A 25,816-nucleotide genomic window follows, 5' to 3' on the forward strand; every position below is an offset into this window, starting at 1 on the left:
CAGCCAAATGGTATGAGAAGACTCTTACTTTGTGACTCAGATTTATTCTCCCGTTGGCCAAGCACAGCTAGAGAGCATTTGGGTAAAAGCGCTCCAACGTGGCAACGTCAAGCCAGGTCCTTAAGTGAGGTGAGGGTTTTCCACTGTCTTTACTAAAAATCCAGGAGTTCCCACTGACATCAGTGAGCATCCGGGATAGAAAGCACGTCCCAAAGGTCTTGTCTTTGCCTTACAGTCTACACAGGCCCTGCTGTGCTTAACGCTATCAAAGGAGCTTGCTCCTGTCCCTAAGTAACCATCATCCAGGAAGGCATGAACAGTGTGGGAGAGGGAGGAGAGGTGATCTGCTGCAGCAGGAGAGCTCCTGGGAGGAAGGCAGAGTTGCACAGGGCATGTACTGCAATGAGGAGGAGCAGGTCTAAGGGATGAACTTTATAAAACTATTGCTGCCTTTTCCCTGGGCACCCCGTAGAGCAAAGAGGAGCTGTTCCCCTCACTGTCCTCAGTAGCAGGAGGTGGCAGACAGCACGTTGCCGAGAACAGCTTCTGCCTGGTCACGCTGCAGTCCTCACTGGCCTCCATCCATCGCTTGGGAGCACGTGTCTGGAACAGCAGCAGGTCTTCAGGAGCTGAAAACTGAAAGACAGCTCCTTTTTTTCTTAATTTAATTTTTATCAGTGGTGACCGTTTACATTTATGCTGTCAGTCTGAAGGACACCATTCAACAGCCACTGCATAAACAGTCTTGTTACTGGCTTAGGAAACAATTGCTATGTCTGAATGCCTTTGGGACCTTCCCAAATCCTTGTCAATTAGTGTCAGCAACATTACTTGGCATGTTCCAGCAATTCTCAGCATTGCTATCAGACCCCACTTGTGAAAGGGTTTCAGCTTTATACCATTGTGCAGGACAGTTATTAATGTCCTATCTCCTTAGAAACTGATTAGCAACAGGAACCTGGATTTAATAGGCTGGTGTGTTTTTAGGAGCCGGTTTCTTGGCTAACTGCAGCTCTCACATGTCACTTTTGTTTTCCCTTCACCAGGGTGAATCAACTTGTGATGCCACCAGCCTCTGTGAAAGTCTGAGACGGTGAGTGACCCAAACCAGCAACTGGTTTTGAGCTGCCCGTCCGCTCCAAAACCCCTGTCAGCCCATATCTTTCCTTATGAATTGGAAAGAAGTTAACCTTAGACGGCCGTGGCCTGCACCTTTGCTACCCTTAACCCAAACTGGAACAAATCAAGAACAGGGAAAACAGGGGTCAGCTCAAGTGTCCTTTGTTGCATTGAGTTGCTTCCAGAAAACTGGTGCTCCCTTCTCTGAGCAGGTAAGTCCATGCAACCCCTATAGACTTGACCAGCAGCAGGCGTGATCGTCTGAGGTCGTGTTCATAAAACCTGCTGCCTCATTGCTCTTGGTCCAACATCTGCTCACTATCAAATGACCATTCCTAGCATATTCCAAATTTTCTGCAGAAAAATGTTTTCTGGTAGCGCATGAACTTGCATGTTGTTGCTAGGCCTGTCCCCACTGCAACCCCTGATCCAGGGTGACAGAGCTGAGGCCTCGGCGGCGAGCCAGAGGGAGAGTCCCACTCCTGCTGCCCTTTCTTCTCCTGTGTTCGTGCTATTCTTATCACTCACCAACAGTCACAGCATTGCAGCGCAAAGCTGTGACGATTGATAAACACCTCCCAGCGTTTTACTATCGCCAGAATTAATTAAAGCAAGTTTTTGACAAGGAGATTTCTTTCCCATAAATTAAATGCATTGAAAGAGTAATCATAAAATCAGAACTCAGTAACACACTTAAAAACGGCCTTTTGGGGGAAAAGATTTAATACAATCTGTAGTACAGCAGATGTGTTATTTCCACAGAGGGGAGTATATTCTGGTATAGGCTAAGGATAGAATAGGCCTGCCTGTACCTTGCAGTCTCTGGGCTGGATCTGTACTCACATATTGTCATTTATCAGTAGCTTTTAGACAAAGTGACATTTTTTAAAAGAAAAAAAAGCCTCAGAAAAATCTGGGAGCAAATATTAGGGTGGTATTGTTGAGACTTGTCTTATAAAACACTGAACACTTGGGTCCTGGGCACAACTAGGTTTTTCACTGTACTTCTCTTTTGGCCCAGTTTTATACAGGTTGAGAGAAACCAGGCTGTCGTTACAGGGAATTTTTCTCTAACCCAGCAGTCACTGATTTTTAAGGTCGGGGCAATTTCCTGCATAGCATGGAGCACAGAACCTCTCACAGGGTATCCTGCAGCGAGAGAGCTGGTTATCCTTTCCACATAATCTGGGAAAGCTGCTGGCCACTTAGGTATGCCACAGCATGCACAGGTGGTACCTCACCAGTCAATAGCTGTGCTGATGTTGTTCTTTAAAGCAAGTGTGTATCACCAGCATGCTGGGAGAAGGCCAGGGTCTGCTCTACCTTGTTAGCAGCAACACCAATAGCTGGGCTCCACTGTTGGGGCTGTGCATGCTGGACTGACCCCCTGAAGTGGGCTCTCCCAAGGACAGCAGTTTTGAAAAGTGACGATTCAGGGCAAGAAGCAGTCTCTGTTTTCTTTAGCAAACTGGTGGGTTAAAAACAGTCTAGCAAAAATTAACTCTGTTATCCACTGAGCTGTTTCAACCCACATCAAGAACAGTTGTACCTACACAACTGACATAAACAAGACATGGTCGCTGCCCTTAAATAAAATAAACCTGCTACTGGTTCACTTCCTTGGGCAGATTTTGCCTGAATTACAGTGTGTTTGTGTTTCCAACTCCAAAAGTACATCCCGAAGTGCTGTCTCTAGACTGGCCACGCTGTGCTGGCCTCCAACTTGCGTGGAGGCAAGGCGTCTCGTAACTGGGCTCCACCACAAAGCTGGGGTGCATGCGTTCACCATTACCAATCCATTCCTGCGACTACCCCATTCACCTCCTTTTTCTCTTCTTTGTTTGCAGTTGCCACTGTAGGAAACGACATGTGGACTCCTGCTCCCACCACCACCACACCACTTTCAAGCTTGAAGCTCTTCTGTACTGGATACCAGTGGATCCTTCAGCTCCACAGCACCCTGGACGGGTTATCCAGCATCAGATCCATCGCACCACTCCGGCCTGCAGGGTCAGGCACGAGGAGATGAGCAGGGCAGCCTGGAACACAAGAACTTCTTGAGCATAAGGACATTCACAGGTTCCTCTGAGCATCGAAAGCAACTGTCCACTGGACCCAAAATGTGCTACCCAAGTGAGTGACTGTAGATTGTGTATATGGTTTTAGTTGTAGCCAACAAAGTCCACATCGTTTGTAGGGCAACTTACGTCCTATTGAATGCTGCTGTTCTGTCAGCACTCCCACACCCAGAGACTGCACTAGTTGGGGACCTATTCTGTACATCACCTTTTCTGTAACACTGAAGGCTCAATTCAGATTATTATTTTTTATTTAAATATGTCATAAGATGCTTTATCTCTGCTGAAGAATTAGATGACAGATATATATATATATATTTAGATAAACAGGTTTTATTTAAACATTTAAAATCTGGAGCTGCCTGTGCAACCACACCAGACATGAATAACGTCCACAACTCTCCTTATCTCAGTGCCCTGGTATCAAGCACCATAGGAAGACTTCCAGTGGATGACTGCCGGTCGCCTGAGGCTGAGCAGTGGGACAGAGGAGAGAGTTTCACTGCACTGGGTATGCTGGTGGTTGTTACAGAAAGGCCCAGAAGAACTTTGGACAGAAATACCTAGGGGCTCTAGAGTTTGCTCGACATGCTAAATTCAGCCTTGCCTAGGAGGTTCACAGGTTTTTAGAATACCAAAATCCATCTGGCTGAAGTGCTTTACCTAGGGCCTGGTAGTGCAATGCTGCTGTGCCAGTGACATCATGCTTTGTTTACATGCGTATCACATTACACGTAGTGTCAGTACTAATTCTCCTTCTGCCAGTATTGTCAAAGCAGGCGGCTGATACTCCAAAGCTGCCTCCTTTGGACCGAGGTTTAATGCACACCCAGCGCCATGCGCGGACCCAGGCTGCTCTCGCTGGGGTGCCAGTTGGTCACTTTGATCTTTGCGAAGACGCATCTGAGATTTTTAATCCACAAGGCCGGTGTCTGAACTGTGTCAGTCTCAAATGCAGAAGCGTGTGTCTGTAAAGCAGTCAGAGTGCCATTTCATTACAGTCTCGTTCCCTGCACTTGGCCTCCACTATCATATTTATGCTATGTCAGCTTGATGAGGCAACAGCGTGGGGAAGGCAGGTGAGCACGAGCCCTGGAGAAAGAATCAGGCTTCCAGAGAAACGGCTTTGGTCGTGAACTCCCCACTCCCTTTTTTTTCTGTTTAGATGTCTCCCGCAGTTTAGATACTCCCCTCCATTTCAGCACACGTCTCAAGCAGGTGAATGCACCTCACTCTTGTACTCATGTTTAACAAGTGGCTGCGGTTGGGCTGCAAGCGGGACTAAATCAGCAAAGGAAATGCCAAACCAGGACTGGATGCGAGTTAAGTCTGGAAGCTGGCTGTCCCGACTGTGGCCTAAGTTTGTTCAGAGGCACAGGAAGGTAGTGCCAGTAAATCTGGGTTTTATCTCCAGGATAAAACTTCCAGGATGTGCGAGGACCTACCGTACAGTACTGTAGTAGAGAGGGTCGGTAATTCCAGTTACCAGCAAACTGGTTAATACTCACTGCACAGCCAGTCCCTGGCCAGACAGATGAGGGCAACTCCTATAACCATGTGAGCCTTTCCTCCTCATCACACTCCACAGGACTCTTCTGCAAAGGTTGCTCTGTCACCTAAAAATACCTTAACAGTAGCTTTAAGATTTGGCTAAATAACTAGAGCCAGAAATTTTCCTCGAGTGCCTGGGCATCCTCTGGAGAACAGCAAGTGGGTGCTAGAAATAATAAAGCAAAGCAAATCTAAAACAATGCTCCATTTCCCACCTTGTGCCACTATTTATGTTCGCAGGGGGAAACACCACCCCTGTAGTCTAGGAGCCAAACACTTGGCTTTAAAGGCACATGAATTTTTGATTCCTATTAAGAAATTCCTTGTTAAGCTGTTTAAAAAGAAACAAAAAGCAGCCGAACAACCAGTCATTTCATCTGAGACCGAAGATGATTAGCCACATTTCTTAAATTGCTCTTTTGGTAGGCTTTCTCTGTTGTAGCATTTACTGTCAACAAAATTAAACATTCCTGCTAAAGTTCAGAGATTAGGAATTGTCCTTAAACTTAATTCTCAGGAGTCAACAATGAAAAGGGAGCTTAAGTGTTCTGTAATTCCACAAGTTCTCCTGGTTTGTGACAAGCCCCAATCCTTGTTAGGGCAGCACAGTGCTGTTACAGGAGGCCAGCTTTATCTCCTGTGCATATGAAGGAAAGTGCTGTGACTTCCTTTGAACAAGGAAAGAGGGAGAGGAGCAAGCAGGGGAGTGAGAAGTCAGTCCTACCGGCAACAGTTCCACACCAAAGGATCGCTGAATCCCTGCTCCCACATGTTCCAGGCTAAGGCAGGGAAGCCAAAGCAGCAGCTACGACAGCTCAGAGATGAACAGAAGGGAAAGGAAACTTAGCCTTTCCACTTCCTGCAGATGCTGCTGCTTTACACATTGACAACCCATATTTGAATGGCCAGAAGCTGAAAGGTTGCGTTTCTTGATGAGTATTTCTTGGTTTAGCTGTGAAGAACTGTTGTTAGTGCTTCTGTAATGGTATTCAGTCTATTAGAGGGAAACCAGCTCACTTAGATCAAGGGTCTGTAGATTAAGGTAGTAAGAAAGAGGTACATCAAGTCTGGACATGAAAAACATGTATTATCGAACAGGAACTGGACCTATGCTGCCATACAAGCCCCTTCCCTGGATCCTAATGTACTGTTGCCTGCCCCATTTCTGGCCCATTGCAGCCCATTTCTGCCAGGGTGTGACCTGGGGAGAGTCACTGCCTGGCCTCAGTTTACATGCAAGGCTGAGATACTCGCTGCTGAGATGCTGTATAAACCAGCGATGCTGTGTTTCTGTGCTCTAGTAGAGGTCAGAAGTTCCCCATTATTAAAAAAAAAGACTTAAAGTATTGTATTATACTGGTGCTGAACTCTGGACTTAGCAAACAATATTTTGCTGGTTTCCCTCGTGACTCCATTTTATGTAGGTACAGATGTAACCAGGCTTGGAAGCTGTTAGGGTCATTTGGTTGTTGGCCTTGTGGAGCAGTGGAACAATTTTTGGTATATACATGGGAAGAGTTTCTGCAATGAGAAGTCTAGACTGAATGCATATTACTTATATCCAAGCTGAGTAACAACCCTCATTGAAATTACTGTTTCTGGTTTTATAAAGGAAAATATAATTAGTTTTTAATGAACAATCCACATATTTTAGTATCCATCTTGCCAAATGAATTAGGATTCCAGCCTGTCACTTAAATAAGTAGTTGTATGGGTCATCAAGGTTATGTCTGTGTTCTAAACTTCAACACAAAATTGAACAGTCCCAATAAGGACAGAAATACTTTTAAAGCCACTCGGCTCTTGCACACAAAATCACCTCACGTGAATGAACATTAGACTACCCAAACAGGAGCCCTCGAACGCACGCGAAAACAGTATGGGGAAATACTACCAGAAGGCAGCGAGCACTACGCACACCCTCCCATCCCAGCACATACACATCTCCTCAGGACAGGGAGCCAAGCGAGGGGAAAGGCGTCCAGGTTATCAGCTGGTGCTGCTGTGTCTTGCCCCCAGGCCCTGGTACCTTCTGCCTCACCCTGTTCCTCAGGGCTGGGACTGGCCCTTTCCCACTGCTCTGCCCCTGTTCCCCACCTCCACCCAAGGGTCAACCGTCGCCGATGGTTTGTTGCAAGGTGCAGGTTCCTTACGATCTCCCCGCACCCTGCGGGACTTACAATGTCAGATGCTGCCTTACTGCATTCATCAGGGTCTGCGCAGCGTGTCCAGAGCGCGCTGGGGAGGGTCCGTCGTGCCCCTCAGTTAGTCACGAGGGCTTTCTTCTACTCCACTTCGTAAATGGTATTTTTTTTTAAGTAAGCATTAACTCCCTCCACAGCTAATACTGCATTTGCACCAATGCACCCACCACAGAAGCAATTAGGCAGCTTGTACACAGTGAGAGGAACAGAGGTAGCGGGAACTGCACAGAGAGGCAAGGAATTGACCCAAAAAGCAGCAAGCTGCCGACCCAAATAACTGTAATGCCTCCTGCTGCCATCGCTCCCAGAGCTAGAATCGGGGTGAGCCCAAAAGCCTCTCCCCTTTTATAGACCACCCAAGAGAACCTCAGGGTGACTAAACCCTATAAATGAATGGCCGTTCTCTGGAAAGCAGAGTTCTTCTCTGCATCCTCCATCCTAATTGTTTGTTTTCTTCTCCATTTGCTTTATTGTTTGGTAAACCAGCACTTAGGATCACTTTTGCTATGTGATGTATGGGAGTATATAGTATATTTTCTTGTTATACAAGGGAAAAACATAAAATAGTTTTCTGATTTCTTTCAGAAGCAAATGACTATTTTATTTTTTAAGAGCAATTGATTGTGATTCTCAGAGTATAAAAAAAGATAAATAAGCCAAATATATACCTTTATGTAAATTAAGAAATAAAAGTATTTAAAACATACCTCCTGGCTCCCTTTCACGTGTCACTTCTTGCTCTGGTTGCGCACTCCTGTGGTTGCCGCCTGCAGGGCTGGTCCCTGGGACAAGGCTGCCTCGAGCTTCACCAGCCATGCAGCTCCTGCCGGGAACGCTGATGGGGATGGCAACGAACTGACCTGGACCCCAGCCTGGCTGCAGCACCCTTAAAGAGCAGCCATGAGCCAGGAAGGTCGGAGGGAGCAGGGGGGTGCTGGGTGACAGCCTCCTTTTCCCTGCGCGTTGGCTGCCAGGATCCAGCCCAGGGTCAGAGCCAGGGGAAGGAGTAGTGGTGGGCACAGAGGTCCTGCTCCATCCCCTTCTAGGCCCCTCGCAGCACAGCAGCGACACATGTAAGAGGTAAAAGACCTGTCTGATCCGACTGATGAAGACAGCTAATGTGGGGGTAGCTGTGGGTCAGGGTGCTCGGGAAGACAGGCAGGGAGCAGGCCAGGAAATTAATTCCCAAGCTGTAGCCATGGTAGCCACCAAAGCTGCCCTTCTCCAGGGTTCTTGCCAGCTTCACTGGACAGTGGCATCTCGCCTGTGGGCAAAGGGGCTGGTTCTGCTGCTTCAGGAGCTCTGCAGCCCACCTGGGTCCCAGACAGGGTGCATTTGAGTCTCCCCTGAGCAGCCATGGAAGAGACTTCCCCTCCGCATTCTTTTCCTTCAGTGCAGTCCGAGTGTCCCAGCCAGGACACCCCTGCAAGCAAAGGATTTGTCACTTAACCCTGATCGCCTTTTGGCAGTGCATCTGGGGGCTTTCAGCTTAATCACACTGTGTAAATGACTTGATTAAGCATAATTTCATCAATTCTGATGTTCAGAGCAGCTCAGCAGCTTTCGCTTCCATCAACCAACAAACAACTAATGTGACCGTACTGTTCACACATTCATGGACAAACACGGGCCTGGGCGTGCACACACACCTGCCTTCCCTTTCCATAAATCCTCCCCATGCTGTTTCTGTAAAGCTCTTACCAAGACCAGCTGCAGTCAGACAACAGCCTTGCTGCTTGGGCTTGCGCCGCGTGACTACAGTGACCCACGCGTAATGACACCGGGCTTCACAAGGTGACGCACAGCCCTGAGCTGGCTCGTACAAGCTGATGCCATTTATGCTGTAGGTGTCCTGGACCAACTGCTGGTGCATTTACCGCGGTTGTACAAAGAGGCCCCGACTGCACGGCCACCTCGCTTTCACTCGGGCTCCCACACACTGCAACCATCTCCTAGTGCCCCTGGCAAAATCTCTGTAGCACATACATACACTACATCATTAATTCAAAGTAAGCCAAAGGTTTAGCATTTGAAAATATGCTTAGACAGACACAACATTTACCTGGCTAGCAGTCGATTCATCCTTCTCTGTGGCTATATGCGATGACCAACAGATGCAAGGCAAGTCAGGAGGAAACCCCTGTGGCCAGGCTTTCTCCTGCCAAGAAGAGCCGTAACGTGAACGTGTTTGCTGGCTGGGTGCTGGGCGCAGAGGTTCCACGTGGCTGGCCAGCCCAGGACACCCTCGCCGCACAGCCAGTCTGTCGGGAGTGTCACTGCCCCCATCTAAACCAGCACCAAACAGCCGCGAGTGTCCTGTCACCCCGGCACATGCTGCTGCCCTCCTGCTGAACAGTGAACTGGCTGGTTTCTCTAGTCTCACAGCACAAAGCCGAACACCACAAACCCCCTTAACAACCCAGTTTGAGCCAATTCCTGTAACCTTAGGGTTATAAACCTTCCGATTATAAGGAATTAATCCTTTAAGAGACAGCAGAGAAATGCCGCCATTAAGCCCTGCTTTCACTATGGTTTGAGGAGGAGCCTGAGAAAGGGAGAAAAACAAATACAACTCACCATTTTGCATGCTGGACTTGCAATGGAGTGTTTCTGAAGATGGCAAGAACAGGCATGTGGCTTCCCTGTCTGTGAGGTGTCTCTCGGGTATCTCTTGAGCCTGTCCCAGGCCATATTTTATGTAAGGAAGTCTGGAACAGCTGGAAATAAGCTTGGGCCTCATATCTTGGCAGCAAGAGCAACTCAGAACAAATCCCAGGTTTTGTTGTCCCACACTTCAAAGCAAAAGCTATTGCTGCTGTTTTTCTCTGGAACGGGACTGGCTACTGCCGAGTTGATCACAGCAACTGTATTTGCCACTTAGCATTGACGCTACGAAGCACATTGGCCACAAGTGACACATCAGTGCCAGGGCATCGCGCTGCTGGATGACACTTCCCGCCCCACAGGGACACATTGCTGGCGCTAAAACCCAGGGCTTCTCCTGCATCACCAAGATCCCACCGCTACAGGGCGGCTATCTCCCCCCCAGCCTTGGGAGCCAGGTGGCTGAGCCACCGTTTGCCTCAACAAAGGGCAGAGGGGCCTCCTGCCATGGCAGAGGTTTGAAAGCCACGGGCTGATCAAGACTGACCTCATCTGCAAGGATGAGATTCAGAGAGAGGACAGAGACCGGAACACGGCTGTTCCAGCACAGGCTCAGCTTGGGACAGGTAGATTTTTAATCCCATTTGCAGGGATGCTCGTTTTACTGTCCAGCTTCACCTGGCTGCCACATGCAGCCTCACTTCCCTGCACAGAGGAGCCAGCCTTGCCCCAGCTTTTACATCCTGTCCGGCTCCTCCACTAGCAGTTCAGCACTGGCTCTTCTGCCAGTCACAGGCAGCCGGGAGAGTCTTAATGCACCTTGGGACCAAACAGTCATGTCTTCGGTTAAAACAGTCCACAGCCTTCCCACTGGACACAGGCACCGGGCTGGGAACGGCGGTTCGTAGCCCTGCTCCTCCCAGGACTCCACCTGCGCCGGAGTCTCCAGCAGTGCACCCGCAGAGGAGCGCTCAGTCAGCTCAGTGCCCCAGGGCCTCCAGCTATTTTCTTGCATTCAGAAAAACCCTTGAGCTGTTATCACTGCCAAAGAGCTCCTGAGCCCAGGCCAGCTGAAAAGGCTTCATTAAAATCAAAGCATGCTCTATCCCCTAAAGCCCTAAAGGTCCAGCAACAGACAGGACATGAAATCAAGCAAAATGAAACCTCTGCAAGTGTTAAAAGGCACAAATAAGTGCCGGTGAAACATGATTTGACTTGGTGGATTAGAGACTGCTTTCTATAAACTCTGCATCAAAGCCAGCCTAAAGTCAGGTAATTTAATTGGCAAAAGAGTTGTTACCGATGCACAACTCGCACAACGCCCCGCAGCTTTGCTGTCCCTTCTCCCCTTGACCGCTCTGCAAGTGCTGAAGTCTAAACACACACATGAGCATGGCAGCCTCCACGCTGGCAAGGCAGAGGTCAGAGTCAACCCCTCTGTCAGACACAGCGCCTGGCACGGCTTCGGCCTCGTGCTCTGCCCTTCCCTGGTCTCTCCCCAAAATGACGGTGACAAACCGATCCACACGAACTCTTAATCTCCATGACCCTGGGAGACATCCCGGAGTGGCTTAGCTAGCCTCCGTGGCCCCGGCGCACGGTCATGTGGGCAAGGACCCACCTGGCAGCAGTGGCCACGGCAGCTCCGGGCTGCCAGGCAGATGCACTCTCTGCAGACAGAAGGTTCCCCCTCTTTGCTGCCTGAGCTACCTGGATAGAGCTCTCCCATCCAACTCACTCCAGTGAGCTGCTAAGTCAAAACCTGCTATTTAAAGCAGGCATATATTGGCAGCAGCGAGCTAGAAAGAGTAGATAGATACAGAAAATGATGCCTCTCCCTAGTAAAGGCACCGGCCCTGCCACGTGCCACGCGCAGGGGAAGTTCCAGCCTGCTGCGGCAGCTCTGCCGACAGCCCGGGAAAGGCTCTTTCTAGAACTTAATTTTCACCAGGACCTTCTGCTCTCCCACAGCTTGGCTACAATGGCATCTCTGGGCCTGCAAGCGATGGAGAGCTCAACTGGTCCTTAAAACACCTCCCTGTGCTCTACAGGGCAGAAACCACACCCAGTGAGGGGACACTCGCAGACAAGGCTTCACCCCGAAAGTCTCACAGGGGCCACAGCATCTGCTCTGCCCCTCGCCTGCCAGGCCCAGGAGCAGGCTCATGTTCCCACAGAGGAGCGAGGTGGCATCATCCAAACGAGAGAGCCTGCTGCGGCATGGCCCTGGCACTGCTCCAGGCTGCTCACAGCCCTGCTGATGCGAGCACCAGGCTCGGCTCCCACGACACAGTCAAGCTGCTGCCCTGCTGCACATCTGAAGAGACGACCCAGTGGACTCTATCACTGTCTTCCCACTCCCAACACACCCATGTACCTGTGTACTCGCCTTGCTTCCCACCCACCACACCTACATGCCATTTCTTCTCCTCTAGGTCTGCAGGGGCAGTGGTACAAGGGTGTCCTACTTACAGGCACAGAAAGGAGGAAAGAAATCATTAGTGAAGACAGTATTCAGATTTGAAACCCCTGCTCCCCTTCAGAGCATCTCCAGGTCATTAAACACGGGTGGCCCCGACCTGCTGGCCTCTTGTATGCTGCATTTGCATAACGTACGAAAAGTCATCACCCAAGAGACATCTGGAGGGGCTTAGCTGGGATTGAGGTTTTAACAAGGCAATGAACCAGTTTTCAGCATTAAATGGCAGGGGCAGAGCAGCATCCCCAGTGCCAACAGTCCCCTTTGAAGCAGAGGTGCCCTTTTTCTTGGAGACAAGGCTGGCAACAATAATTGCCAATACCCCCTGGCTGGGAACAAAGACTTCCAGCTCTTCTGCAGGCTGCAAGAGCAGCTATTCCAGCCAAAACCCTGCAAGAACCTTCAGATTAATAAGTGTCTTGGGAGAAAAGGTCCAGCAGGATGAGTCCAGCCCTAAATTGCTCAGAAATGGTGGGTGTTTGAGGTGGGGAAATCCCAAGAATGGGAGCACCACGCAGAGATGCAGGCACCAGCCACTTCACTGAAGGTCTGATCTGCATTGTCACGGCCACCTACCTGCAGCCCAAGCCTCCATCCTACTTGGGGACCAGTGGCTTCCTGCAACCCCTGCTGAGGCTGAAGGCCGTTAGTGTGCATGGGCCAAAGGAGAGCTTCCCTTGACATGCTAAGCGACCTCAGCAACCTTGCAGAGCTCCCCTTCACCTCCTGACGCAATTTGTGCCACTATCTGAAGGGCACTTGATTTGCAGATTCCAGCTCCAGTCCACCTACTCCTCCTCATCCAGGACGGACATGGCTGTGTCCTCCAAGGCAACGACAGCGCTCCTCAGTCCTGCCTCCCTCGAGTGCCAGAGGAAGCCAGCTGTGAAGGCCGAAAGCAAAAGGCAGGGAAAGGAAGGATGTTCTCTGCTAAATCCTGCCAGCAGACGGGCACAGTAACTCCAGCCCCCACCTGCTGCTAACAGGAGCCAGCGCACTCCTTAGGGCGCGCAGCAGACCTCGCGGGATCACTGCTGTGACACGGAAATGAGAGGAGGGCTGCACCTACCCGGGGGTCCGCAACTGAACGAGTCTGCGTTGCTGCCAGCAGCTGCCTCCCAGGGAGTTTTAACACCATTTGAGAAAAGAATCATTGCAAAGGCAGATAAACAGCCATGGCCAAACACAGCCCTTTGCAGCTCTTCTCTCACCCCCTCCAAAAGCAACGTGACACTTCCGGCGCCCTTACCTGTATCTGGTGGTTGCAGACCCACCCGTGGGACGAGAGCCGAAGGCACAGCAGGAACAGCCCTGCTCCAGGGCCCTTCACTCTGCCAGCAGCCGTCTGCTTCTGACAGGAGCCAGCACCAAACACCCCCGCAGGAGGAAGGAGAGCACCTGGGCCTTCATGGGGACTGCTCCCTCCAATGCTGGGAGAAGAGGCAGCGCCAGCCACCAGCCCACATCTTCTGACCTCCAGGAGCAAGGTGGTCAGCAGGTGGGGATGAGGAAAGGAGGGAGGAGGCTTTAGAGGCAACTACAACACGAGCAGGGTTTCCAACACTTTGAGACTCGGCTCTCAACAAGAACCAGGTACCGAACGCATCGGAGAACCTGGTCCTGGCCCCTCCACAAGGGCGATGGCATTCTGGCGGTCCTGGGGATAAACAAGCAGATACAATTCCAAGCAGTCACCTTCATAGACTGTTGTAAGCCTGCTGGTAACAGGTACCTTGCACGCCTGCACAGAGCCTGCTGGCCTGGCAGACTAGCAAATCAATCAACCACTTCAATTATTTCACTGTTTTATTGATGTCCCTGTGTTATCACAGGGGCCATCAGCCCTCCTGCACCCGCAGCAAAAAGGCAAAAAAGCCAGATCATGGTAGTTATTGATGAGACCCGAGTGGCCAAATTGGATATATCTGACCCCACAATATGCCTGTGCAAGCCCATTTAACTCCAGGCATTTAAGAGAGAAAGCATCTTCCACCTGGAAAAGCTGTGAGTACTGCTGGGCCTGGGCAAGACAGAGATGTGCCTTTAGGGGTTACTTCTGAACCTCCCACAGGGCTTGACTACACGACTCAGCAGTGCCAGCACACCTACCGCAACTCCTCCGGGAAATCCAAACAAGCCTCTCGCCTCTGCCTTGGGAAATGGTGGAGACAGGAGTCTCCCAAGCACAGGCTGTTCAGCACTGCCAGAGAAGAGAGAGTGGGCATCTACCAGAGCCTGCAGGGTATGTGACCTCCTGAAGCTACCTGTGTTGTAGCTGAACCCTCCACACAAGTCAGACCTGCAGCTTTACAGCTCAGCATCATGGAAGGTTTATTTAAAGTCATGAAGGACATAAAAACTACAGTTATAAAAGATATTAAAACAGTCCTCTGAGCCACACTAGCTATGCCAGGCCTGGGTGAATCCATGGAGTTTACTCGTGCGGCACTAGAGTTTTTTTCTCTTTTCTTTTCTTCTTAGCTTTGTCCTGCTTCTGCTGGTTGGCTTTGCTGGTTTGCTTCTGCTGGGTCTCCTGGCTGACACTCCCCTTGGTTTTCTTTGCAGCTGGAACCTGCTCGGCTTCATTGCCTGCATCACCTTTTCTTTTTCTGTTCATATTCTTCCTCTTCCTCTTCCTCTTCTTCTTCTTGTCAGCCACAGCATCTCCTTCATTAACAGCTTCCTCCCCACTGCCCGCCATTGCCACTCCGTTCTCCCTGACCCCTCCGTTCTGATTCTTGTGTTTGCTGCTACCAGGCACGAGGCCTTTCTTCTGCTTGGGGGCTTCTGTTCCTGGGGGCTGCTCCTCTGGGGCTGCTGGTTCTCCATCTTCACTAGCTACTGGTGCTACCCCATTCTCCTGGATGCTTTTCTTGCGATTCTTGCGTTTCTTAGTCTCTGGCAGGAAGCCTTTCTTCTTCCGCTTAAGCGTCTCTGCTTCCTGCGCAGGCTTATTGGTTGTCTTCTCTTTCTTGGGCTTCCTGCAGAGAGAACGCCAAAAATCAAGAGCAACTTAGTTTACAGCCAGGGAGCAGTGTGATCCATGCTACAGGCAGTCCACGAAGGGGCAGAAGCACAAGAAAGGTGCAAGCAGCACAGGCACGCTGCAAGGATGAACGTTATCCCTGGAGGTGGTCCTCAGTCTGCATAGGGGCAGGTTAAACGAACAGTGGGAGCTGGACCAGGACTCAAAAAGGCACAATTGAGGAAGACCTGAGGAAGAACCCCCTTCCACAGACCAAGTAGCACTGTACTTACCACCTTCTCGAGCACACCTGCCTGTGGCCCCATGCAAGGCTACCTGAGACACTGTCTGTCTGTCCAAGGTGACAGCCCAGCAAGGTCTTCACTGTGCTAACAATCCTAAGAGGTCTTCCAGTAAGAAGCCCCAGCAGACCATTCCAGTCTCATCTAGGCGGCCTTTTGGATGCATGCAAGACAGCCACTGCTGCTGCTGTTCTCTGACAGAGTCCGTCAGCAACTTCACCACCACCCAGCCTATGCTGCTCTGCACCAGCTCAGTCCCCAGAGAGGAGTCCTGAAAAGGAAGACAAGTAGGACAGGCAGGCAGTCCTCCCGGCAAGCCAAGAAGCCAGAGTGCCAAGCATACATACGTGTAATTCAGCCAGCGCATGACGTTCCAGTAGAGAGAGTCAAGACGTGCCGAATTCCCAATGCCTTCTGGCTGGTTCAGAGCTACCAGCACTTTGTCCAACTCCGTCAACTTCACATGCAGCTTCTGCAAGAGGCAAGTACAAACAGACAATCTGCAGAGTGAAGGCAGAAGACACACTCACAGCAGCAGGGTACAGGCCATCCTTGGAATAAGACTATGGCAGGAGTAACCAATCCTGCCCAGCTTCTCCAAGCTGCTGCCCTGAGTCCATTTCGACACCACTTCAACTTGGGGCAAAACCTGGTGAGTCACACCACGCCATCAGGTACAGGGTTGGCTTGAAAACTGGGTCTCTAGCATGAGGGGCATGAGTCTAACAGCTAGAATTGTACTGGCATAAAAGGGACTGAAAGGTCCTTCGGTCCTCTTTCTTTTTCAGTCCATGGCTGGGAGCAGGGGGAAGACGACACATGACTGTGTACCTATCTAAAAGAAAAGCAGCAGCATTTTCAGTCTAGTTTCTAAAGGACGCAATCATGCTGCCTCTGGCTGCCTTTACAGCTTCCGTAACCCACTGGATAATTTCAGTAAAACCAGACAGAACAGGGTGTCTCAAAGGCTATTCAGTTCCTACAAGAGCCTTGGAAATAATCTCTCTCCTCCACCCACTTTCCTATTAGGTCTTCACAAAGAAACAGGCTGCGGTGTGAGCCCAGTGCTTATCAATAGGAAACTAGGCTTCAGCAATTCTGCTGCTTGTGTTATTTTGCTCTAGTAAATAAGACCATGTTGGAGACTTATTTTGTCACCTATAGAAAAATCTTCTCATGTTCAAAAAAAGACGTTTTTCATTAAGGAAAACAAATCCCCAGAGCAAAAGTTTCACTCCCACTCACAAAGCTTCTGAGTAACTCTCAGTTTCTGGAAACTAAAATGTCTGGAGTGCAGTGGAGAGGACAGAGTAATCATCTGGGACAAAACCCAGCTTGCCCTCACTGTATCCCAGGCCATATTTCTGCTGCTAAGAAAGAAGATGACACATGCATTTGTGAACACTGCACAAATACTTCAACAAGCTCTTGGAGATGGGCTCACAAGAGCTATGGATCACTCCTTAGACATGAGGACTCCTCTGTCCTCAAGTCCAGCTAGGCATTCCCTCCAGGGGTACCCTCGGTAAGAAATGAGGGGGGATGTAGTGACGGAGCAGTCACAAGGTAAAATCCAAACGTGACATTTAAAAGAGGCCTTGGTGGTATTCAGAAGAACAGCCATTTGCCACACATTGGGTCACACACTCACCTGCTCTGTCACAGTTTTGAGGAGGAAGTTCAACAGCTCCAAGCTCTTGGCAACTTTCTCCTTCTCAGCCTTCAGGATACACTTGCCAACCATTTTCAAACTCTGCAAATTAAATGGGGAGATGGAGAAGCAGCATGCATTAAATGAGGAAACAAGTCACTCTTCCCAGAAGAAACCAGAAAATGAGTAACGATTGGCAGGATTAACCTGTCACCAAAATAACCCTGCAACACAAAACCCACCAAACTCTGGAAATGCTCAGGAGAGCACATGGTGGAAGCTCCTGATACCCAGGTTAATTAAGAAACAACTGGACAATGTAAGAGCAAGCATACCACGGGGGCACAACTTGCTGCTCTCCCTAGTTTCTAAGCTAAAGCACGACTGGAGACATGTTGCTGTCTCTTGGAGAAAAAGAGGAAAAGGAGTATCTGCCCCCGCCCTGGAGAGGCTGGGGGGCTGCCAGACAACAGACTCACCTGAGGGACAACAGCCACTCAGCTGCAGAAGCTGGGATTTACACGTAAAGTGCTAATACAGAAATCCATTAACACTTACGCCTAGGAAATCCCAGTTGCCAGCACTAGAACAGGGCTTGTCAATCAAGCTTAAGTTCACTGAAATGACCAAGAGAAAAAAATTTCATCTCTTTGTGTTCCCTTTATGTGCTGCAGGGTTTCTGAGACACCGGAAGGTCTGGCTTAGAGGAAAATCACTCCAAGGATAGGTCAAATAAAAGCCAGAGTTATTTACAAGTGGAGAAGGGCAGAAAATAGCCAGAAAAAGGCAGCAGGATCAACGAGGTGGACCAGAGGCTATGGGGTACTCATCCTCTGCCTGCAGCGGGTCCACGCAGCCCCGCTTACATGGTAGTTTTCTTCCCCACTGTATTTCTGTGTGGAGGCACACGCCATAGCAAGCCCCGCCAGCTTGCGTGGATTACACCAATATGAGACAGGGTTTGCGGGGACAGGCTTATTGTAGACAGTGGCGTGCCCCACCGCAGCCTATTTCTCTAGAGGAGGCTGCAGTTGTGGCTAAGCCAGCCTTTGCCTGGAGTTCGAACACGCTGGCCCAGTCAATGGGCAAGGTCCAGCCCAGGCTCAGCACCCTCAGTGCCTCACAACACACGTCGCTGGTAAGTCACTGCGCCAGACCTGTACCCAGCAGTGGAAGGTCGTAGTTCTCCAGGAGATGCAACCTCTTCCATTGGACCATCTATTGTTTTTGCTCCATTCAGACTGGAAGCAATTTTAAGGACTCTGAGCAAACTATTCTCCATCTGTATCAGCATAAAGCTGGCAAATGAAGTAAAAATCCTTGCAGACACAGGCAGAAGAAATTTATTCCCCAAAGCAAGCTCTTTCAGTAACGATGCCCTCAACAGAAAAATAATGATGGTCAGCCAGAGTGTAAGGAACGCTTTTTGCAGAAAAAGCAGGGAGACCAGATAACATATCTGCAGGAACGGCAGCCTTCAAGTAGAATTATTTACTGTCTGTACAGGCTCCACACCCTAGGATTATCTTTTTAAAATAATAAAGATATAGTTATTTCTTGACCAGGATGGTCCACTCAAGCCCTGTATTAGAAAACCACAATGTTCTGCTGGCTGGAATTCATGCTGCAACTTCATCTGACTATCAATAACTTGCTAATTACTCTCTCCTGATATAGATAGATGCGCTGCAACTCTATTCCAGAGCTGTCATTAACCTAGAAGGTCACACAATTCAACAGCTCTAAAGTCTCTCACATAAAACAAGAAACAAATATAGGGTGAGTGATTAAAAAAAAAGTCTTTTAAATCTTCACATGTAGGATATAACACCCCATGGACCATGCACACTCTGTTTATTAGGCTTACCACAATAAATAATAACAATAATAATGATAATAATAATAATTTAGAAATCAATTATGAAAACAAAAAAGACCCATTTTCTTAAAAAATGTCTTTGCAATTGGAAGAACAACATATTGCCAGGCTAACAGTCATTACTTGTTGTTAAAGTAGCTTTCAGAGAGGCTATTAAGTTGAGATCCTTATTTTGCCAAGTTGCATACAAGTTCACGGTGAGCGAAAATCAGTATGGATTGTCAGCGCTTCAGGACAAGAGGAATCAGGGCAGTACTGTGAGAAGGAGGCACAGTGAAGTCAGCTGTCATTTCATCTTTTTAATATACAAACATTTTAGAATTAAGAAGGTGTTAAAAATAAATTGCATTTTCTCTTCACTGTAGATGAGTGGTATATGACCGCATTTAAATTGTGCTGGCTTGACTGTGTCTGTTCTTGCTGCCATCCCTGCTTCCCAGAATTGCCCTGATGCTTTGAAGGGCTTGAAACAAATCCTAGTGAAGTCAACAGAAAAGTCGTATAGCTCTGAAAAACACCTGAGGGGCTGATTTTCAGAAATCTGCAAGCAGTTTTCACCTGCTTGGGAAATTGGGATGTGCGTCTAGTTTGGGGTGCCCAACCAAATTCATGCAGACCTGTAGGAAAAAAAAAGGGTGGCTTGCCCAGCTGGAGATAGAAGATTGGGGTGCCCAACCAAATTCATGCAGACCTGAAGAACAAAAAGGGTGGCTTGCCCAGCTGGAGATAGAAGACATCACTGGTCTAGCGACATCAGCACTGTAAGACTAAGCATCTGTATTAAAAGCAGCTTTTTGCATGAGTCTGGAAACACAAGCACAGTTCCACCAGCATAAATAGCCAGAAGCAATCCAGTATAATTTAGGTTATAATTTAGGTGCTCTGCAAACAAATAGCTCCCTACTGAAATGGATCACTTTTAAACAGCTCTCAAAGACCAGGGAGGAACAAGGAAGAGGGTAGGGGTTGGTGGAGAAGCCAAAGTAGCAGCAAAGAAGCAGCAGATAATTTATTCCTACAGAATGCACAATTTTCTTTAGTCCAGAAGCAGAATGGATTGGTTTAAGGAAGCTGGATTCACATAAAGTCTTACTACTTCTCAATATCCGTCTTTTCCCTGTCCCTTCTGCTACAAAAGGTGTAAAAGAAATTTACTGCAAAGAGCACAAAACCATCAGCACCTCTGTATGTGGTATAGTTGAGACAGTCAAGCCTCCTTAAAGACTTGAGTCCAATTCCTGCTCAGCTCAGTGTCACTTATTAGCCTGATCTCATCACCACTGTCTCAGAGTACTTCCCCATTAGGCATTAGATGAGATGGTATCTTCTGCCATGCATGCATTGCTTCACTGTCATCCTCCTCTAGCAGGGAGTGTACACAGTGCGGCGTTTGATTCGTGTTAGCATGCGACATCAATACAAACGTGCTGCACTCTGGTTACATAAAAAGAAGCTGATTTTGGACTGGGGCTCCTGGCAAGCCTTGGGGAACTGCTCCCAAGGAATGAAATCCCAAGCCTCTTCAATGGGAACCTCAAAAGCAGCTTTCCCAAGCATTTGTTGTAACTTCTTGCTGTATAAGGTACCAGCCATTGTCTTGTGTTTATGGTTTCGCACAAGAGATTGCCCCAGTCTGCTCCCTCGGTCAGCTATCTGAAAGATAAAATAAGCACTGCCACCCCAATTGCACAGGTCAATCCTTTAACAGACCTACCATGATTTCACTTGGGTAATGTATAAAACACAATCATAAAATTAAAGCAAAAGTATTATGTAACAGAGGGCAAACTGCAACACATGGCAAACATGCTTGAAAAAGAAAAGTAGTATTTCAGTCATCTGCAGCATCCTCAGCAGAGCCTCAAACACTGATTAGATCGCAAAAGACTTGCACAAGGTTGGCAAGTATCTCCATTTTACATAGCATGACTGAGGCACAAAGCAGGGGGTTTGCTTCCAGCTATGCTACAGGTCAGTGGTGGAGGGTTAAGCGAGAACCCAGAATAACTTGTCTAACCACTTGTTCTGTGATTCTCTGCCATGTGTTGTTCGCAAAGGTATCCAACTCTCCCTTCCCCTGCCCTCTGAAAGCATTACCAACCTAAGAGTCATATAACTCAATCACTCGATACTAAAAGCAGAGAGACCACGTGGCTTATATTCAACAGCCACACTTGCATCACTTGCTGATTATGTTGGGGTTTTCCCATTTTCTGCTTTTCTTACTCTGCTTTTTCAGTAACAGCCAGTCCCACTTTAAAAGGACTCTCAGTTCCAAGTCCAGCTCAATAATACCTGTGACGGTTAATCACGCCTGTACATCTGAGCTGTCAGCAGATCTGGGTAGGTCATTTTCCAAAAGGAAAAAACATGGAGACAGTTTTCACAGCTGGAACTCCCATCTCATCTCAAGCCAATACAGCAATACAGTTCCTGCCTCACCCTACACAGATTCAGCTGGCAGAGATGTTTTGTCTCATGTCAAACACACCATTTCCAAAAGCCTCTGGCTGTTTCTGGTGGATGGCACTCCTGGATCCAAAGTTCTCTGCTTCTACAATTTCTACAAGGAGAACAGCATACCTCCAACATCTTACCAGTCAGCGTTTTTGCCTATATTCCCAATTTCTGGATCACACATGGAAGTATCCCAACTACTGCAGGATGCAACCTTCATTCCATCTCTCATTGCACTTCACAGCATTCCTTCATCTTCACAAAGTATAAAACAATTTTTTTTAAGAGCACAGAATATAAATACCTGCAGTAATTCAGTCATACAGGTAGGACAGAAGGCTGGCAGCTAGAAAGAGGTGTTAACCACACAGCTCCATGCCTCAGTTTCCCAGGTGGGATTTTAGTCTAAGCCCAAGACTCCACCGAAACCTGCAATACAGCAAAAAGCAGTACACGTGCATCTAGAGCCAAAGTCAGCATCCCAGCCAGTGCCCAGCTGTCCCTGCAGGGCAGACAGCAATAGGCTGTTACAGGGAGCCAGGCAATGTTTCTGGAAGCCTCCGCATTCACACCCACCTGCAATCTCAGCCTGCCTGCACCTCTTCCCCTTTCACAGGTACCACAGTGGGGGACACACTTAGCCCAGACTTACAAAACACAGCAGTATCTCAAGAGCGCAGAGGAGAGTTCTGCTATCAAGAGATGAGCACGTTTCCTAGCTTGAACACCATTAATAGTTACGCATTCCCAGCACATCCTTCAGCCTGTTTCATTGTTCAAAACAAACAGCCCTTCCCCTCCGTGGGATCAGCCTGACAGATCCAGCACCGCTCCGTGAGCTGGAGAAGCCCGGCCAACCTGCATTCCTTCCGTACGCTGTGCTATCTCCATCCTTCCCCCTCCTCCCCCGTAACAGATCCGATGCTGACGGATAAACGTGCAGATTCACGGCTGAACACAGTGCCAAGTGCCTTCTGCAAAACACGTACCTCCACCCACCCTGCACAACCTTACACTCCTGGCACAGCCCGAGGTTGCTAAGGTAAACTCGCTTCTCCAGCCACAAATAGTTCAGCAAAATTTCCACCCTACTGAACGTCCACAGTCACAACGAGAAAGTGCTTCAGAGGTCTGACCTCAGCACGCTGACTGCCTGCACGCTGACTGCGAAAGCGCAAGCTTTGCCCTAGCTCCATGCTGCACGCAGGGTCCCAGAGCAGAGACACAACCTGGCACTTTGCTGCTGCTGTGGCTCAGGTCCCTGTGGTGGAGTCACACCAGGCAAGCGGCTTTGGGGCCCTACAAGCGCGTGCCCGCTACCTGAGCCGACGCACAAGGCTTCCCACGTCCACATACAGGTAAGCGGAGAGGTTTGGGAGGGGCACAGCCTTCCTCTGATATTTAGAGGCTAATAACAAACTGACAACCAAATGAAGTATTTTAGTATTCTGTATGTTCATAGCTCCTGTTATTATCCGATGTAAGCACCCTCACCTCACCTGTGATTATTCTCACATTTCTCCTGAGAAGTAACAGGTAAGCCAGCATCACTCCCTCCATTTCACAGAGGCTCAGCGAGGCCAAGTGACATGATTGAATCACGCAGACCGTGGCAGAGCCAGGAATCAACTCTGAGCTTCCCAAAACCCAGACAAGCCACCCCCAAATACTTCCTTTCATCACAATATTCACTACACAATAGAAGAACCCAAGCTAGAACTTAGGGCTGTATCATGGAAGACAAAGAAGTGAAGAGGGAAGAGAATAACGCTTCACACCAGTTTCCATCTATCCACAGAGCCAGATCCATTTCCAACTCCATGTACACAAGGTACTCAAGCACACAGGAGAGGTTCTCACGCCACTAACCTGAACAGCATAGCAGCTGCTGCTCAGAGCACTAAAAGTAGAAAAAAAAAAAGGCACTGGCAGTCCCTCCTCCCTCCGTTCTCTCTCTCTAAGTTTCTGAAGACTGAAAGTATAAATTTGCAAAAATTTTTTCCTTGCATCTCCAGCAGAAACAAGTCATCAAGAAATGCTCACAAAGGGAAGGGAACCACCAAGTTTCTGCTTGTCCCTGACCAAGAGAGAGGGAAGGACTAAGCAGACCCACAGGCTGAAGGGTATAGCTAAAGGGCATTTTTTGCAATGTTTATTTTGGCTGTTATTAGAGGGAGGAGCCCAAATATCCAGAAGCCATTCTCACAGAAAATGTCAATGCTTTCCCAAGTTTAAAGATCCAATTGTTTGTTTTTTCATAGACCATATGAAAATGCAGGGGGGAAAAACCATACAGGACAGCTGAGGGGACAGAGGAGAATGAATTCTCCACAGAGACATCCAGTCCTCTGAAAGCATGTCAAAGATATCAGTTAAATCACTACTGGCCTCATTTTACAAGCTAAGAGGCTGAGAAAGGGCAATGAATTAAGATTTTATAGAGATAGACAGATAAAAGTTCAGGCAATTTTCAAGAAAAAAAATTGAAGCATGGCTTTTTTTAGAGATTTGATGAAGTCACTGTTAATAATTTATCTCCCTACAAATTAAGACGCTGATAATCAAATGTGATGCCCTTCAAAAATGAGGCTATATAGTAGCCTCTCTCTCCCCACACACATTCTGAGTGGCTCCAGCTAGTTATTTGAACTCCTAGCTGAACACCACAATAGCAACAAAACCCTCTAATGCCATACAGAGAGCATACAGTAACTTTCAAACGATATGAGTCTTGGAAAAGAGGTCTTGGGTTATCTGTGCCCTCCCTCACATAGGCCATATAATCCCCTGTCTGTCCAAGTTCATGCCCTTCTACAGAAACATGGCTGCCTGCCCAGTCCAGGCCTAAGTAAGACCTAAGTGGAAGGAGGGATCACATGTGTCTCATTAGGATTATGTGTGTATTTATCTGCAAGTCTCCAATACTGGTGACTGCTTTGCTCTTGCGCTGAACTTTGGTCTCAGATCCTGTGAGCATTTTTACATTGTGGGATGCCTTGATCCCATTTTGGTTTCAAACAGCCAACCTGAACACTATCTGCTCTGCCTGTCCCTTATGACATTGACAAAGCAAGCAAAGGAAAAAATAGGAAAGTTGGGCCCTTCCTATGATGTACTTACTGCAGAAGACAAAGGAAACCCCCAGGAAACTGCTATGTACAAAGCCAGAGAAAGCAGTTTAAAAAAAAAACTGGCCCTCAGAAAACTGTTAAGTTGCTCAGACATGAAAATATATGTTTTCTGGAATATTCCTCAAAATCCTTTCCCAATTCCCTCCAACTTTCACATCGTAACTGGGAGTTGCAGCATAAATTGGGAGTTACACAAAGCACCTCAGCTCAGGAGGACAAACCAGCCCTTGGGAAAGGGATGACATAAAAAGGTAATGAAACTATGTATTCAGATCCTGGAGCTTCCTGCCCCAAATCTGTCAGTGAGTTACTAAAAAATTGGCTCGCCTTCAAGATCACTCTAAAGCAAAGACAGCAATTTTGTAACTTATGAGAAAGACAACAGAAATACATCTAACAAGGGGAACAAACACCAAAATGTGCTCACAATGACAACTAGGAGAGCTGAAAGACCAAACTGAGGTGCGCTTGACAGAGTCAAAAAGACAGCGTGCGAGCCCTAGCAGCAACCCCCCAGAGACCCCTTGCCAAAACTGTGCGACAGTTCCCCGCGTGAAATGGGAAACTCGAGCCTCCCGGGTGCTGCCAACTAGCCTCATTGCGTGACTCCGAGCCGTCTGAACTCACAACCACCAGCATCCTCCTCAGGTGACATGGGGACAGAGATTGCTATCCAATACAATGGGATGTTCTGAAGCCAAGTTCACAAAGAGTCAGATTGTCCATGCCCAGAGGGTCCCTGGGACGTCTCAAGAGACCCAAGTTCGACTCTTGGCTCAGTTCCCAGCCAAGCGTGTCATCTGTAAAACAGCGTAAATGACTTTAGTTTACTAAGTAAATGAGCTCTTAGGTCTCTGCAAAATACTTTCTTCATTACATCAAGAACTCACTGGTTTGAATTTCCTTTGTAAAGCGCTTTGAGACCTACTGATAAAAGAACAAAGCTCTCGAACAGGAAGTCTCTTGCAGATGCTCTAGCATCTCAGGTGAGCTCTGTCATTCACAATATGAAGCAACTCTATTTTTCATACTGTAAACACAACTGAGTCGTCTAGACTCAACATTAGAATAAACTAGAACAACTGTAGCAAGGTTCTGCTTTGTTTAAAGTAAATAGAACTAGGGAGGCTAAAACTGTGCCAGAGCTATTTTTCTACTTCCTTACCTTTGGTTACTGTCCAATAACAGACAGCTCACGGGGCAGTCCCACAGCTCGTAGACACAGCTTTCTGCCCAGGTGACCCAGCAGAACAAGCCAAAAGCACCAAGGAGGGCTCTCACAAGAACAAGTCAAGTCCCAAGCACCTGCTAGGATATCAAGACTTCCCTCACTGACAGTAAGGAGATGGCAAACATGAATCCCTCATGATTGTGATATATGTTTTATAAGCATGCT

At 48.3% G+C, this 25,816-nt stretch overlaps 2 protein-coding genes across 2 annotated transcripts in view; one reads left to right on the top strand and one right to left on the bottom strand.

The window, feature by feature from the left end:
• The window catches only part of LOC309411863 (sphingosine-1-phosphate transporter SPNS2-like), a gene marked incomplete at both ends in the record, with an annotated part of 133,011 nt that extends 131,922 nt beyond the window's left edge, over window positions 1–1,089 (top strand). Inside the window, one exon of the mRNA XM_082008618.1 lies at window positions 1,047–1,089. Within this exon, the coding sequence (XP_081864744.1) occupies window positions 1,047–1,089 (43 nt within the window). The remainder of the gene's footprint in view (window positions 1–1,046) is intronic.
• Window positions 1,090–14,380: 13,291 nt separating this feature from the next.
• The window catches only part of MYBBP1A (MYB binding protein 1a), a gene marked incomplete at its 5' end in the record, with an annotated part of 58,629 nt that continues 47,193 nt past the window's right edge, over window positions 14,381–25,816 (bottom strand). Inside the window, 3 exons of the mRNA XM_082008609.1 lie at window positions 14,381–15,016; window positions 15,650–15,774; window positions 16,954–17,055. Of these exons, the coding sequence (XP_081864735.1) occupies window positions 14,470–15,016; window positions 15,650–15,774; window positions 16,954–17,055 (774 nt within the window). The 3' untranslated portion in view covers window positions 14,381–14,469. The remainder of the gene's footprint in view (window positions 15,017–15,649; window positions 15,775–16,953; window positions 17,056–25,816) is intronic.

This window comes from Phaethon aethereus (genome assembly GCF_964289735.1).
Source record: "Phaethon aethereus genome assembly, chromosome: 19".
NCBI lineage: Eukaryota > Metazoa > Chordata > Aves > Phaethontiformes > Phaethontidae > Phaethon > Phaethon aethereus.